Source organism: Equus quagga, chromosome 15 (genome assembly GCF_021613505.1).
Source record: "Equus quagga isolate Etosha38 chromosome 15, UCLA_HA_Equagga_1.0, whole genome shotgun sequence".
NCBI classification, from domain to species: domain Eukaryota; kingdom Metazoa; phylum Chordata; class Mammalia; order Perissodactyla; family Equidae; genus Equus; species Equus quagga.
In genome coordinates, this window is record NC_060281.1 from 16,628,496 (window position 1) to 16,645,081 (window position 16,586).

Here is a 16,586-nt window from a genome sequence, read left to right on the forward strand (position 1 = left end):
GGCGGGGTGGAAACAGGAAACACCGGTGGCGAGAGGCGGGCGTCCACCATAAGCCTGACGTCATCAGGAGCGCGCCACGAGAACGCGATGAGATTGGCTGAAAGGTGGGAGGTGTCGGCCGACGCCCCCTGACCGTCCTGGCGGGCTTCTGCGCCTGCTCAGTGGACCCAGGTGTGTGGACGTCTGACTTGCAGGGCGCGGGAGTGTGCAACAGCCCTCTTCGAAAGCCGAGGTCCGACACAGGCTGGCCAGTGAGTGGGACTGTGCACCTTGGGGGCACGTCAGCTTTTCAGATCCCTCCATTCTTCTTGCTTCTCTCACCCCTTACCCCTGTTCTCTGAGCCTGTCTTTTCCCACCTCCCAACTTCCTCCTTCTTGACCTTCCTACTGTGATGGGATCCCACGCTCTACCTTCTTCTTAGGTTTAGATTCTCGACTGACCTCTCACTTTCAGTTAGGTCCTTGGGAGTTCGGAGATGCTGCTGGAAAGAAGGTGCTTTTACTACCTTAGGGGCCATGTCACCATCTTTCCTGGGCCCCCAAGCATCCCGAACGAAGTTCCTCTAAGCAGGGGTCACTTGTACGATTCCCGAAGGGTGCGTGGGCTCCACAGGGTTTTCTGTAAGAGATGGCAAGACTGAAATTATCTTTCTGTATACAGGTGGAGGTAAAGGTGAGAGGCAGAACAGGAAATCTAGGTCTAAATTGATATAAATTATTAACGTATCCTCAGTTTTATCTAGAAAGAGAGCAGCTTCTGAAAGAAGCTCAAAACCCTGGTTAACGTATGTGTATAAAGTTTTAAATCACTTGATGGGTTTTTCCCCAATATATTCTTATGTGTAATGATTTATTTATGCTAATAATAAATTTAATTTGCATGCTGTATGTTGTCATCTGCCCAACTCAAAATGGGTAAACATTGGAAGCTAGCCTTCTTGGAGTGTTAATGTGTAATCGTAGGTAAACAGTCAAAACTTGAAAGTTGTTTGATTCAAAACTGTAGGTGTCGTTCTCATATGTTTTTTGGGGGGTGGGATGGGCTTCATCGTTGCTCTTTAACACATTCTAATCATCAATAACATATTTGCTTTGCATGTTGCTTCTTTGAGTGCTTGAAGCCTCTCGATGGATCTTCTGAGAAAATTCACAAGTCCTGTTGCTATCAGTGGTAGTGGTGTTCTTATCTAAAAATGATGTCTATTTCCAGCCTTTACCAATTTGCCATGTGATTTTCAGGAAGTCTCTTATATAGGGCTCTTTCCTATCATTTCTCCAGGTTTAGGAAAGCCTCATGAGTATTTTGTGTGAAACGAGGGTGTATTTACTGTCTACAATCTAGTCTCAGAAAGTTTTCAAATTACCTTTTATATCATTACTACTTTAATGGTTCAGCTATAACTTAGTTATTTTTCTCACCCACATTTTAAGCTAGTAGATATAGTGGATGGCTTGCAAGAAGATGGATGACAAGGACCCCATGGATTTAATAGAATCACAATCATAAAAGCTTTAAAAAATAATAGGAATTGTTTTTGTTGTATTTCCGTGTAGACGTTGTTCTATGTACTTTTTACCTAGTTGAACATATTGCATTTACAACTTTTTATCCTGATTCATTCACTTAACACTTTTTGAGCCTGTCTCCTTTTTAAGAAACTGTATAACATATTTTAAATTTTGGCTCATGTATAATATACTTATGGATAAGTGCACATATTATAATTGTAATTTGACGAATTACACAGTTTGACGAATTTCCACAAACTGAATAATGTATCTGTATAATCAGTATTCAGATCAAGACCATCACCCCAAAAGCTCCTCTCTTGTTCCCTTTCTGTACTAACCGCCATAAGTAACCAATCTTCTGACTTCTAACATCAAAGATTAGTTTTGCCTATTTTTTAAACGTATTGTAATAGCTGCATAAAATTTTATTGGTCTGTGCTATAATTCACTTACTCATTCCTGTGTTGTTAGACATTGATGATGTTTCTGAGTTTTGTTTTCTTTATTACAAGTAAAACTATAGGGAATGTATATTTTAAATAGTAGCTTTCCCAGGAGTTATGTTCCTCAGTGGAATGGCATAATCATTTCTGAGACTTTCTGCACACATTGCCAATTTGTTTTCTGAGGTGGTTAAAGCGATTAATACTCCCACCAGTGGTTTAGATCTTTTGTTTTGCAACCCCCTAACAAATGTTGGGTATTCTTTTATTTTCTTTTAAGCTTCATTAAATTGGTAGGTAAGAAATGGTAGGGAAAATAGAATTTTAAGTGCATGTTACTTGTTGCCTTATCCATTATAAAACAATATGACATGATTAATCTATTAATAAAATTTGCATCTCAAAATCTTTTAAAATACTAGGCTCAGGATGTTGAGGCTATATGATTCTGACAAGTATTCAGTTTACTGCTTTGCTGTGTGGAATTTTGATCAAGCTACTTTATTTCCTTATTTCTCTGGGCCTTAATTTCTACATCTGTAAAATGATGAAATTGGACTTAGTCTCCTAGTGGAAGACTTTCTGTTAGTTATCAGGAATATATATAGCTCTAATATCAGAGCAGTTTCTAGACTAGCAGAGATATATAGATATAGATGTATATATAGATGAATTTTATATAAATATAAAGTGTATCATATAATATATCTTATATAAGCATAAAAAACAGTGTTCTAATATATTGTAGTGTGGAAGATGATAGATGTATAAAAGGGAAGCAGAGTGCTGTAGATTACTGAAGAGGCCATTTAGTCCAGCTTGTGAGTATAGGCAGAGGCTGTGAGTGTATCAGTTAAATGCAAGGACTTTGAAACAGGGCTGTGTAGGTTCACCTACTGGCTCTCCTGTGCCTCAGTTTCCTCATCTGTAAAATGGAGATAATATTAGAATCTATCTCTTGGTGGTGTTGCGAGGATTAAAATTGCTTCTCTATGTAAAGTCCTTAGAGCATTGCCTGGCACATAGAAAGCCATGCATATTGAAGAGGATGGCTTAGCTGAATTAGCCAAAAAAGGACATTCTAGGCAGATAGAAGAGCAAGAGCATGTCACAGAACTTTGACATATGCAGGGAACTGTAGGTAATCAGGTATTTCTAGGACACAAAATGTCTAGAGGACAGAGGCAGAGATGAATCTGAGAGGTAGGCAGGGATCAGGTCTTGGAGGGCTTGAATGCCTGTTTGTCTTGTTCACTACTTTTTTTTTTTTAATTGAGTTCATAATAGTTTACATCAATGTGAGATTTCAGTTGTACATTATTTCTTGACTGCCACCACATAAGTGCTCCCCTTCACCCGCTGTGCCCCACCCCCCGTAACCACTGAACTGTTTTCATTGTTTATATTCCACATATGAGTAAAATCATCTGGTGTTTGTCTTTCTCAGACTGGCTTATTTCACTTAGCATAATTCCCTCTAGGTCCTTCTGTGTTATTGCAAATGGGATGATTTTGTCTTTTTTATGGCTGAGTAGTATTCCATTGTATATATGTACCACATCTTCTTTATACAATCATTGGTCAATGGGCACTTGGGTTGCTTCCACGTCTTGGCTATTGTGAATAGTGCTGCAATTAACAGAGGGGTGCGTATGTTATTTTGGATTGTTGATTTCAAATTGTTTGGGTAGATACCCAGTAGTGGGATAGCTGGGTCATATGGTAGTTCTATTTTTAGTTTTTTGAGGAATCTCCATACTGTTTTCCCTAGTGGTTGCACTAGTTTGCATTCTCACCAGCAGTGTGTAAGGGTTCCCTTCTCGCCACACCCTCTCCAACATTTGTTATTTTTAGTCTTAGTTATTATAGCCATTTTAACAGGCGTAAGGTGGTATCTTAGAGTAGTTTTGATTTACATTCCCCTGATGATTAGTGATGTTGAACACATCTTTTCATGTGTTTATTGGCCATCTATATATCTTCTTTGGAAAAACGTCTGTTCATCTCCTCTGCCCACTTTTCGATCGGGTTGTTTGCTTTCTTATTGTTCATTTGTGTGAGTTCCTTATATATTATGGAGATTAACCCCTTGTCAGATATATGATTTGCAAATATTTTCTTCCACTTGGTGGTTTGTCTCTTTGTTTTGATCCTAGTTTCTTTTGCGTTGCAGAAGCTCTTTAGTCTGATGAGTTCCCACTTGTTTATTTTTTCTTTTGTTTCCCTTGCCTGAGAGGACGTGGTATTTGAAAAGATCCTTTTTAGTTCAATGTCAAAGAGTGTACTACCAATATTATCTTCCAGGAGTTTGTTCACTACTTTTTTCTCCTACATCCAAAACAATGCCTGTCATAAACCGAGTGTTAAATAAAAACTTTTTGAATGAAGAAATTAATTGGGAGCTATACTATGTCCTCTACATGATGCAGAGCCTTTGAAAAATCTTAAGAGAAGTGTGACATCAGATTTGCGTTGGTGTCAGTGTATAGAATGGATTAGAGGGGCCTAAGACTGGTCAGTCAAAGCAGCTAAGAGGCTACTGAGGAAGAAGACTACAACTAGAGCAGAGATAGTAGTTGTGCAGAAGAGGGGCCAAAGTTATAAATATCAGGTACAAGAAGCAGAAAAGGAGAAGGGAAGAAATTATACTAATGCCCTCTTCCTTCTCATTTCTCTTCTCACCAATAGCTCCCATTTTGCCTCTCTCTTGTAAAAATGTATACACTGTGCTTCTTTCTCTAGGTCAGTTCTTGTTCCTGCTGGGTGTTTTCCATGCTTCATCATGTTGAGGGCTAAGACTCGGCTTTTTCTGCTTTCACCTCATCACCTGAAGCAACTAAAAGAGTCATCAGGCTGCAGGCTTATATGGCAGCGACTTCTACACCAGCAACAACCCCTTCACCCGGAATGGGCTGCCATGGCTAAAAAGCAGCTGAAAGGCAAAAACCCAGAAGACCTGGTCTGGCACACCCCGGAAGGGATCTCCATAAAGCCCTTATATTCCAGCAGAGATACCAAGGACTTTCCTGAAGAACTTCCAGGAATGAAGCCATTCACACGTGGACCATATCCCACTATGTACACCTTTAGGCCCTGGACCATCCGCCAGTATGCGGGCTTTAGTACTGTGGAAGAGAGCAATAAGTTCTATAAGGACAATATTAAAGGTGAGATTTTAGTATTTGTGATCAAACATACACTTCCTAATCTGGGCTTTTTTTGAGGGCTATTTAATCTCTCTAAAGATAATAGTCACTTTATATTTCTGTGGTTAAGATTATACTCTGAAAAAAATGAATGTTTTCCAACTTCTATGGTCAAAAAGATAGATAAGCCAGAATAAAGTACTAAATTCTTGAAAGAAACCACACTTAAATGTGCTCTGTGTAAAAGGAATTAGGTTTAGTTAAGTTGTATGAAGAAAAGAGATATTGGCTTTGCTTTTGAAAAGCTTTTGATTAACATTGTTAGGAAAGGAATTGGAGGGGGAAATGGTTTAAATGATGCCCAGAGGAAGTAATAAACAAATAATAATGTGATACAAACATATTCAGTGCAATCTGGCATTCATTCTATGGAAATTATATTTACTATTTCTTTTTTCTGATCTATAATAAAATCATATTGTTTGAATGCTAAACTTGAGGATCTTTAAGTTTGTATTGCCCATGAAGGCCTGAACTTACATTTGGTGTGGAATATTTTAGTTTTTTGCCTGGTTTTTGTAATTCTGTTTCCCAGAATATTTGAATAGCCAAGACATCCTGTCATGACCATATTAAGTAAAATAACAACAATAAGTAAGTGAGACAAATACTAAATTATTTTAACTATATATAAACAGCCAGATGTTTTTATGAATCTTAAAAATTTTTCTACACTGTTAAGATAAAAAATTCTCGGATGGACATGAGATAAGTGAGATGTTTTGTTCCTTTCATTCTTGTTTATAGTGAGATCTGGAACTCAATTTGTGTATTTTAGCATATGGGAGATAGCTGGCTCTCTTAGGAAATAAAGTATCTTTATTTAAATTTGTTTTCACATGTATAAGCATAAAATATGTTTGTTATGAAAGTATACTACGATGAGATGAATCAACACTTTTAGTAGTGTTAAAGTAAATCAGTTTACTTTGATGCCAGACTCTTTAATCCTAAATTATTTTTCTTTATATATTTAGCTGGTCAGCAGGGATTATCAGTTGCTTTTGATCTGGCAACACATCGTGGCTATGATTCAGACAACCCTCGAGTTCGTGGTGATGTTGGAATGGCTGGAGTTGCTATTGACACTGTGGAAGATACCAAAATTCTTTTTGATGGAATTCCTTTAGAAAATATGTCAGTTTCCATGACCATGAATGGAGCAGTTATTCCAGTTCTTGCAGCTTTTATAGTAACTGGAGAAGAGCAAGGTGTACCTAAAGAGAAGCTTACTGGCACAATCCAAAATGATATACTAAAGGAGTTTATGGTCAGAAATACTTATATTTTTCCTCCAGAACCATCCATGAGAATTATCGCTGACATCTTCCAATATACAGCACAGGTATCCTTTGTGGTTATTGTAGGATTTACTGTAGTACTTTGAATGTAGGAATTTTTATAACATACTATAATCTAATTTGAATTTGGTAACTGAGTCTGAGATAGTTGTAAATATAAAGTCAGGGTGTGGGTTTTTTTTTGTGTGTGTGTGTGTGTTGTTCGTTTTTACCTTTTGGTCTTTCATGTACTCATTTTATGGTCATTACCTGTAGGAATCTGGGCAATAGACATTTATTATATTTTCTTTATTGTTAAAATTTTTATTGTCTGATAATTGTTAGAATCAAGGAGGGCTCATAATTTATACTTCTTTGTTTCTCTCCAGAATTCAGATTCAGTTGTGAATAAGACACTGGTGTCAGACAGATGGCGATCAAAATATCAGCTTTATTTCTGCTAAAAACTGGATTACAAGATATCTCCTATATCTGCAACCAAAATGAAGTCCCTAATATTTCATTCCTTAATTTAGTTAATCTTCCCCAATCAGGGTGGTGGGAAAAGAAGGTTCTTATAGTGTTCCTATATTAGCAGCAGTCCCTCTGCAGGAAAATACAAAGCTTCTTCATTTTCCTGAGTATTTCATGTATTTTTGCCCGCATCATTCACACTTTGCATCTTGCTGACAGTGTTCTCCTTCTCTTTATGTACCTTAAAGTTAGACCATTATTTCATAGCAAAGGGCATATCTTTCCTCCACCATGAGACCTTTTTAATCTCGTTCATCTCTTGTAATTGATGTTATCTCAGAACTCTTACAAGCATCGCCTACTCTCCTCATTTGATGTTTAGCTTTTACACTTTGGAATTTTATTTCTTTTTATAAACTCCATCTGCCCACATGAATTGTATAGAATTGTACATTTTTGTCACCTTTTTTCAATTTCAAGAACATATGCACGGGAAGATTGCATTTAGCTGTATATAACACACACACACACACACACACACAGAAATGAGTAGCAGTAGCTTCGACTAAATAGAAGCCAATTCTCTTTCACTTAAAAGAAGCTGCAAGGTAGGCTGGCAGGGGCTTGGTTGTGTGGACGCTCCACAGTCATCAGGGTTCCAGGCTCCTTTCATCCTTCTTCTCCTCTAGTGTGTGGGCTTTTGGTTATGGAAGTAGGTGGGCCAGGTGTGTTTGTAGGGGGAGAAGGACCCAACTTCTCTGATTATAGGTGAACTTCCCGAAGGAATAAACTAAACTTCCACTTGTATCTCAGTGACACCCACAGTAGTGAGAGGAGATTGGAAATGTAGTCCTTGCACATTGGCACTCTGAATTTATGGTTCAGATATTGTAGGAGAGTGGAGAATGGTTATTGAAGTAGAGAGTAGGAACTGTGTTGTTACGTACTTGGGTGTTTCACCTTGTAAAAGATCCTATTGTCATCTACAAGTTCAAAATTGCTTTATATAATCCTACATATAAGTGATAAAAGTGCCAGTGTCAGATATTGATCAAATAATGTTATATTGAAGTACTTTGTAAACTGTAAACTTTTATATTATTTCTTTTAAAAAAATTTTAATTGTGGCAAAATATGCATAACATAAAATTTACTTTCTTAATCATTTTTAAGTGTACAGTTCAGTGGCATTAAGTACATTGACATTGTTGTGCAACCATCACTACCATCCATCTCCAGAACGCTTTTTATCTTGCAAAACTGAAAATTTGTACCTATTAAATAATAACTTTCCATTTTCCCCTCCCTCCAGCCCCCAGCAACCACCATTCTACATTCTGTCTCTGTGAATTTGACAACTGTAGGTACCTCCTATAGGTGGAATCCTACAGTACTTGTCTATTTGTGACTGGCTTATTTCAGCTAGCATAATGTCCTCAAGGTTCATTGATGTTGTAGCATGTGTCAGAATTTCCTTCCTTTTTAAGGCTGAATAATATTCCAGTATTCTAGTATTTCTATTCTTAAAGAAATTCTGCTACTAATCTCCTCAGTAGAGAAGTACCTGTTGGCTTCCTTGCTTCTTATTTGTAAACTTCAAATATACTCAACTGATCTCTCAGTTTCATGTAATTCAATCCTCTTACTGCTTTTGTGATGAAAGATTTTTCAAAAGTTCTTGGTTAGTTATAAAAAAAATACTCGCAAATATAAAATACAGATAATCCATATCATATGCAAACAACAAATAATGTTTTTTTGAATGCTTCCTATATACTGGCATAATACTAACTGATTTAGCTGAATCATTTCTTTTAATCGTACAATAGCTCCATGAGGAAGGTACAATTATTATATCTATTTTATACTTTAGGAAACCAAGGAGTCACAAGGCTGAGAAATTTGCCTATAGTTTCATGGCTAGTTAAGTGACACAGCTAGAATTTGAAGACTCTAACTCCACCGCCCATATTTTTAACCACTGTATTGAGTTTCTGTGATTTAGTTTTTATTATTTTATGTTTAGTTAAATCTTGGGAAGGATGATAATTTTTTTTGGCTCTGGAGGATATGTATGTTACATACCCTACCTAACATGAAATTTTAGGGGAATAATGGAAATGCCATTTACTTAGTGATTGTGGTAGAAAGAACCTGTCTGAGATATGCTCAGTGTTAGTTAGATGTTACAGTAAATCAAACTGAAACCTTTGATTTGTAAGCCATTCATTTTATCCTGTTTGTTTCAGTATATAGTACTAAGGATTGAATCATTTTCCTTTTTTTCCTCTCTGTGTTTCTTTTCATGTTCAATGACTTAATTCAAAGAAGATAATTAATAACTAGTAAATAATAATTAAATTTATACATCTTCACAGATTAGCCCAAAGTTATGAGGTCTTAGGACCTCTTATAAGGTTGAAGTCATTTCTTTGGAACTAAAGATGTCTTCAATCAGTTCTCAGGCCAACGGTAACATTCCTAATCTCAGCCAGCTAATTTTAAAGTTTAAACTTTTGGTGCTAAAGGATGGTTTGTGCACATTCTTTTCTGCTAGAAAAGCAAGGCAGGTACAGTCCTTACGATGGTTCATTGAATCAGCCATTTAAATTGGAAAATGAATTAACTGTAACAAAGTAAGCATTAAATATTTTCAGTTAATATTATGAATTACTTAGTATATCTGAGTTGAACATCATTTTAAAATAATGTTGTCTTTTAGAAAACAGTTTTAATAGAACCTTTTCATATTTTTATTCACTGTTGTGTTTTTTATCATTTTATATAGCACATGCCAAAATTTAATTCAATTTCAATTAGTGGATACCATATGCAGGAAGCAGGGGCTGATGCCATTCTGGAACTGGCCTATACTATAGCAGATGGATTGGAGTACTGTAGAACTGGGCTCCAAGCTGGCCTGACAATTGATGAATTTGCACCACGGTGAGTAAATTAAACTCAGATATCGCAACATTAAGAAAATTCATAGGACCATTTTATGAGTGTAGAGGAAAATGTATTGTTAAAATAAATTTGTATATATAAATGTCATACTGGATTTTCTTATCTTTTATCTGAGTGGTAATGGGAGAATAAACCAATACTGTTTATAATTAAAAATCAGAATTAAGTTTGACCATACTTCTGGGTAAATTAGAGGAATCTTGTCTTCTGCTATTCATAGAACACAATTGTTAAAATAATATTAAAATGTAAACATAATGTTTTAGACAGATTTGCTTTTATGCTTTTAATTTTTCCATTTTAAAATACAGAAGTTATCTATTACGTTTTATTTTTTTTCTGTTGCACTTATGTAATATAAATGTTTTGGAATACATAGTGCTATTAAGACATTTTTGTTTCATGATAGCGTTTTCAGAAAGTCATATGAAAAATATGGAAAGCTTAAATGAAGTTTATGAAATGTTTAAATTTGGGGGTCACAGATCAGTTGGATGAGCAATCACTTGCTAAGCTTTGCTCTGGGCCAAGCACTGGCTCATATGCTGGGAATACAACAGGTGAAAAACATGGCTTCTGAGTTTAGAGTCTGGGAAGTACTCCTCATACCAGGGGCTGTTGCATACTTATTACAACAGCAGTTCTCAAAGTGTTGTCTCAGGACTCCTTGGAATCACTGTAACGCTTTCTGAGGTCTTAGAGGTCAAAACTGTTTTCATGATTATATTAAGATTTTATTTGCCTTTTTCGCTTTCATTCTCTTAAGAGTGTACAGTGTTTTTTCCGGATATGTGATGTTGCAACAGATTGAATGCAGAAGCAGTATGAGACTCCAGCTATCTTTCCTTAAGCCGCACATTAAAGAGGTTTGCAAAAATGTAAAACAATGACTCTTTTATTATAATTTTTTTATTTTAGGAAAGTGTCATTTTTTTCATAAACATGTACTTATGTTAACATGTTGCAGATATGTTATTTCTAAATCAATATATAAAATATTGATAGAGATTATTCAAATAAAGAAATGTTCTTTGGGATCTTTAGTAATTTTTAGAGTGAAAAGGGATCCTGAGACAAAAATATTTGAGAACTGCTGTGTTAAGAACTTCTTCCAAATGTATATCAAGAATTTTTATTCATTTCTTTACTTTCACATTGTTTCATATAAGGGATCACAATCTTTGTGCCTTTAGATGCAGGCAAGTAACTCTAAATGTGTACAGGATATAAGATAAAAGGGAGTAGTGGGTTTGGAACAATTGGAAAAGTATATGCCTAGACCAAATACATGGTCGTTCTTTTAAACTTTCTGGCTATCCAAATAAAGCATGTTTGTGGTTTTATTCCTTTGTAGACGACCTCGCCTTTGTTTATTGTTGGAAATTTTTATTTTTTTAAGAAAGTGAATCATTTTTTAATTGAGGACATAAGAGGAGCTTCTTTCCTAAAGAAAACCAATTGTAAAGTGAATAATTTTTACCTGAAGCAAATTTCTTCTGTAGGCATGGAACTGTACTTTTATATTTTAGGTTTAAAGTTACTGAAGTATATATGCCTTGGTTTTAATTCAAATTAAGTTGTTTGAAGTTAAATTCTGGACATTTTTTGTTTTTTGTTATGTGATACAATTAGTTTTATTTTCCATTTTATATTGTTAAGTATAATCAAATTCTGGATTTAACATTACTATTTTAGGTTGTCTTTCTTCTGGGGAATTGGGATGAACTTCTATATGGAAATAGCAAAAATGAGAGCTGGGAGAAGACTCTGGGCTCACTTAATAGAGAAAATGTTTCAGCCTAAAAACTCTAAATCTCTTCTTCTGAGAGCACATTGTCAGACATCAGGATGGTCACTTACCGAGCAGGTATGTATATAGTTTAAAGTGGGGAATTTTAATAAGGTCATATGTTTTCTTCTAAGCAACATGGCACAGTCAGGAAATAGATTTAAGAACCGATCTGCTAATATTTGAAAATCATAATTATTCTGAAGTGTGGTGCGCACTTACGTTTGTTTTTACACATAATAAATGCATAGACTTGGCTCCCTCTAGTGGTTAAGAATATAAAATCATTTAAATCTTAGCTTACATGTAGTGCTGTTTTACTCTTTTAAAAGTAAAAAAATATGTGATGAGGAAGAAGTACAAATCATAATATAATTAATATTGTCTTAAATATAATTAATATTGTCTTAAATATAATTAATATTGTCTTAAATAATTCTGAGTTAAAATTCTTAAACTGCCTAATTAAAATTTGGTTTTATGCTTTTGTACTTATGTTTTTTATTATAGTTGTGTATTTAAATAAGCATGCATGTAAGCAGACCATTTAAAAACTATTACTTGGGTAATTTATTTTAATTTAATTTCATTCTCTTAAAAATTGTGTGGTGGTGATCTTTTTTTACGTGTATTTTTTTACATATTAAATTTTTTTGATACATTTAAAAATAATTTATACCTTTAAAGTTACATTGCTTTTAGACATTTAAAAGTGAATATAAACTAATATACTCCGTAGTAAGTATAACTTCATGTCCTTATAAATAGAAAAATATAGATTTCAGGGTTGGAAGAAGCGTTAATAATCATTTTTGTCTTAACCTCCTCAAGAGCTAAGGAAATTAAAGTTCAGAAAGGTCCAATGACTTTTCTAAATCACAATTAGAAATCAGAACCAAGGATTTTTATCTTACAGCCCCTGTTCATTTGTTCTATTAATCATTTATTAATAAACCATTTATGGAGTACCTGTCTTGTCCACATCTTTGTGTTAGATACTGTGAGGTATACAAAATAATTAGGAGATAGTGAATTATGAAATGAGGGATGTTATAATCTAAGTAGACAATGTACACATTCATGTTACCCTTATAGAAGATTATTTAGACAATATGAATGTAAGCACAACAAATATTTAATATTTCAGGGGATTATAGGAGGCAGTATTTTTTTTTAAAGATTTTTTTATTTTTTTCCTTTTTCTCCCCAAAGTCCCCCAGTACATAGTTGTATATTCTTCGTTGTGCGTCCTTCTAGTTGTGGCATGTGGGATGCTGCCTCAGCGTGGTTTGATGAGCCATGCCATGTCCGCACCCAGGATTCGAACCAACGAAACACTGGGCCACCTGCAGCGGGGCGCGCGAACTTAACCACTCAGCCATGGGGCCAGCCCCAGGAGGCAGTATTTTAGTGCCTAAGCACAGATTAGATACTTTGACTCTTAATTCTAAGTCTGGCTCATTTACTAATTTGTCTAAATTTCTTTGATATTCTGAAGCCTACGGTAGACATTGGCAAAGAAAGTATGCAGCAACCGCTGCTTAATCGTATTGTCTTTTACAGTTGTATGTCAACTGTTGCCTTGTTTTGTTTTTTGTTTTTCACTAAATGTTTTAGGATCCTTACAATAACATTATTCGTACCACAGTAGAAGCGATGGCAGCAGTGTTTGGAGGGACTCAGTCTTTGCACACAAATTCTTTTGATGAAGCCTTGGGTTTGCCAACTGTGAAAAGTGCTCGAATTGCCAGGAACACACAAATCATCATTCAAGAAGAATCTGGGATTCCCAAAGTGGCTGATCCTTGGGGAGGTTCATATATGATGGAATCTCTCACAAATGATGTCTATGATGCTGCCCTGAAGGTCAGTTTCTCCTCTTTGAAACTTTGCTTTCAAGATTTACAGGTTTATAAAGATTTATAGGTGTTTTGATTTATAAATCAAATCATTTATAGATTTGTATCAAGATTTATAAAATGTTTGAGAGAAAAAGGGAATTTTAGATTTGGCTTTATAGTATTCAAAACTGAAACAATTTAAAAACGCATTTGTATAAAAGTATTTTATTCAAAGGGCTAAAAAGACAACTAGTATTAAAAGGCTTATAACAAAAAAGCAACAGTCCTTTGTCCTCCACTTGTTTTTTTCCTGCTTCCTTGAGTCAGCTACATCTTTTTTATGTGTTTTTATCTCCATATTTTAGAATTACACGTATTTACTATTTGTTCTAATTCCATTAATTTTAGACATGCTTTATTGCTTTGTTAGTCTGGTAGTTTAGTATTTTAGCTGATTCTTAGCCCTTCTTTCTCTTGTCCCATACTACCAATATGATTATATCTCAATATAAATCCTTCCTGAAGTCCTCTTATGTTCTCAATTGATTTAGACTGGTTCCCTAGACCCCTGCTGTCTTTTGACTTCCCTTTGCCAGTGTTTTGGGAATTCTTTTCACCACTGCTCTTTTGAATCTGTATCCTGAATCCTGTGTCAATCTCTGTTGATTTGTCCCTTGTTATTAAAGTACATCTCATAGGAACCTCCTAAAAATGGTGCATGGGAGGTGAATTATTTGAAACTTTTGATGTTTGAAAATGTCTTTATTCTACTTTCCTATTTGATTGATAGTCTGATTAGATGTGAAATTATTTTCATTTGGGAGTTTTTAAGCAAATTGGTAATCATTGATCTATTTTTTATTCTATTTCCAATATTTCTGTTCAGAAGTCTGATGCCATTCTCACTCAGGATCTTTCTTTCTGAAAATTTCAGGATCTGTATTTTTATTTTTGTGTTGATATGCCTTGGTGGGTGTATATTGTACTGGACCTTTGGTGATCATTTTTCATCTGGCCCTTTTTTCGTATTCTCATAGCTCTGGGAATTGTCTTGTATTATTTCTTTGATAATTTCCTCTCTGCCATTTTTCTGTGGTTTCTCTTTCTAGAACTCCTAGTTATCATGTAGGGACCTCCTTAAATGATGCTCTGTTATTCTTGTCTGTTCTATAATGTATCTTTGAGTTTTTGTTCTATTTTCTTGGAGAGTTGTCAACTTTATCTTTCTACTTAAATACTAAAATTCATATGTCATATCTTTAATTTCTAAGAGCTCATTTGTGTTTTTTAATTTTCCCTCTTGTATGTCACACTCCTTTGTTTCATTAATGCAGAATCTCTTTGTGTTTTTCTGAGGATGTTAGTTATTTTTTTGAAGTTTTCTGTCACATCTTGTATTGCCTCTGTTTCCTCTGTGTGCCTTTTGTCTTTAGTTTTATCATTCAGCTTGCAGGTTTTTATTTCAGTAAGACGTCTTACCCTTGCCTCTCTCTGTCATTACCTCTAGTTCATTTTCTGCAGACAGTAAACTTTCGTACTCCTGACAGAATGGAAGATGGGTGGTTGCAAATTGTTAAGTACTCACCCTCTTTTTAGCTTCCTATCTTACCCTTGGTTTCTGTTGAATCCAATACAGATTCTTCTTTCTTGAATTATTCAAGGGAAAGCAAGTTTGATCTTGTTTCTTTCTGCTAAGTCATGTACCATTCCATCAACCATTTTCCACCATCTCATTTGTATGTGAGGCTGTGATTCAAGGTTAAGATGTTTCCTGGTGTCAATAAAGACGGAGTTATAACATTACTCTTCTGCTCAAATCAAAAGTAAAATTGCATTTTGAAATATACTTTTTAAACTTTTTAAAGAGTTTCCTTATATAAACATGAAAACTTTATTTATGTAACTAAAAATGAAGCTTAGAGAATTGACGTTATCTTTTGTTTTCCCCCAAGAGTTGAGTGAGAGGTTTTATGTTTTCCAAAATATACTTGTTTGTTTTACTGTTGTCTTTCCAAGTAACTTTAAACACAAATTTTTTTCTTGTTTTTTTAGTTGAGATGTAATTGATATATAACATTGTATTAGTTTTAGGTGTATAACATAATGATTTGATATATGTGTGTATTGTGAAATGATTACCAAAATAAGTTTAGTTAATGTCCATCACCACACAGTTAAAATTTTGTGTGTGTGTGTGATGAGAACTTTTAAGACTTACTTTCTTAGCAAGTTTCAAATATACAATACAGTACTGTTAACTCTGCAGAATTTGTAGTTAACATACTTGATGTTAACTTAATTCTTTTTTTATGAATCATTAAATTTACCACTGACATAGTTTATAATTTTATTAATATCAGTAATTATGTAACATAACAAATTTGTATAGTTTATAAAAATATTTTTACATTCTCTTCTAGTTTTATTAATCTGTTTATGTTTTAGCTCATTAATGAAATTGAAGAAATGGGTGGAATGGCCAAAGCTGTAGCAGAGGGAATACCTAAACTTCGAATTGAAGAATGTGCTGCCCGAAGACAAGCTAGAATAGATTCTGGTAAGATAAAGTGAAAAAGTTCATATGTGAAATTCAGTATTTAAAAAGAAATATTAATTTGCATTTGAAGACAACAGATACAGTTAATAAAACAAAAATAATGAAAAAATGAAACTTGGGTAAAATGTTTCTCATCTATATCCATCTGTCTGTCTATCTATCTGTCTGTCTCTGGGTTTGTAGTTTTGCATGCATGCATGTACATGGCAGGCATATGTACAAACTCTTTGTGGAAGTATGCCCACTGTGTACATGTACTTGTGTGTGGGTGGGTATCGCCAACATTTTGAAGATGACATTATTATTGGTCATTGTGCTCTGCATGGGAGTATTCATTCATTCATTCAGTCAGTCAACACTTTTTTAGTCTTTAATATTTGAGACACACTGTGCTATGTCTGGGCATACAACTGTGAACAAGACAGGCATGATCTCTTCACCCATAGAGCTTACATTGTAGTAAGAGAGAGAAAGAAAATGAACAAATAAATAAACAAAATAGTTACAGATTGTGGTA

At 34.7% G+C, this 16,586-nt stretch overlaps 1 protein-coding gene across 2 annotated transcripts in view; it reads left to right on the forward strand.

Moving 5' to 3' along the window:
- Window positions 1-119: 119 nt before the first annotated feature.
- The window catches only part of MMUT (methylmalonyl-CoA mutase), a 31,150-nt gene continuing 14,683 nt past the window's right edge, over window positions 120-16,586 (forward strand). The window contains exons 1-7 of one of the 2 annotated variants that reach the window (XM_046640553.1): window positions 120-251; window positions 4,698-5,122; window positions 6,139-6,506; window positions 9,704-9,861; window positions 11,578-11,749; window positions 13,289-13,537; window positions 15,958-16,069. In XM_046640553.1, the coding sequence (XP_046496509.1) occupies window positions 4,738-5,122; window positions 6,139-6,506; window positions 9,704-9,861; window positions 11,578-11,749; window positions 13,289-13,537; window positions 15,958-16,069 (1,444 nt within the window). In that variant the 5' untranslated portion in view covers window positions 120-251; window positions 4,698-4,737. The remainder of the gene's footprint in view (window positions 252-4,697; window positions 5,123-6,138; window positions 6,507-9,703; window positions 9,862-11,577; window positions 11,750-13,288; window positions 13,538-15,957; window positions 16,070-16,586) is intronic. The other variant, XM_046640554.1, reaches the window with a different exon arrangement.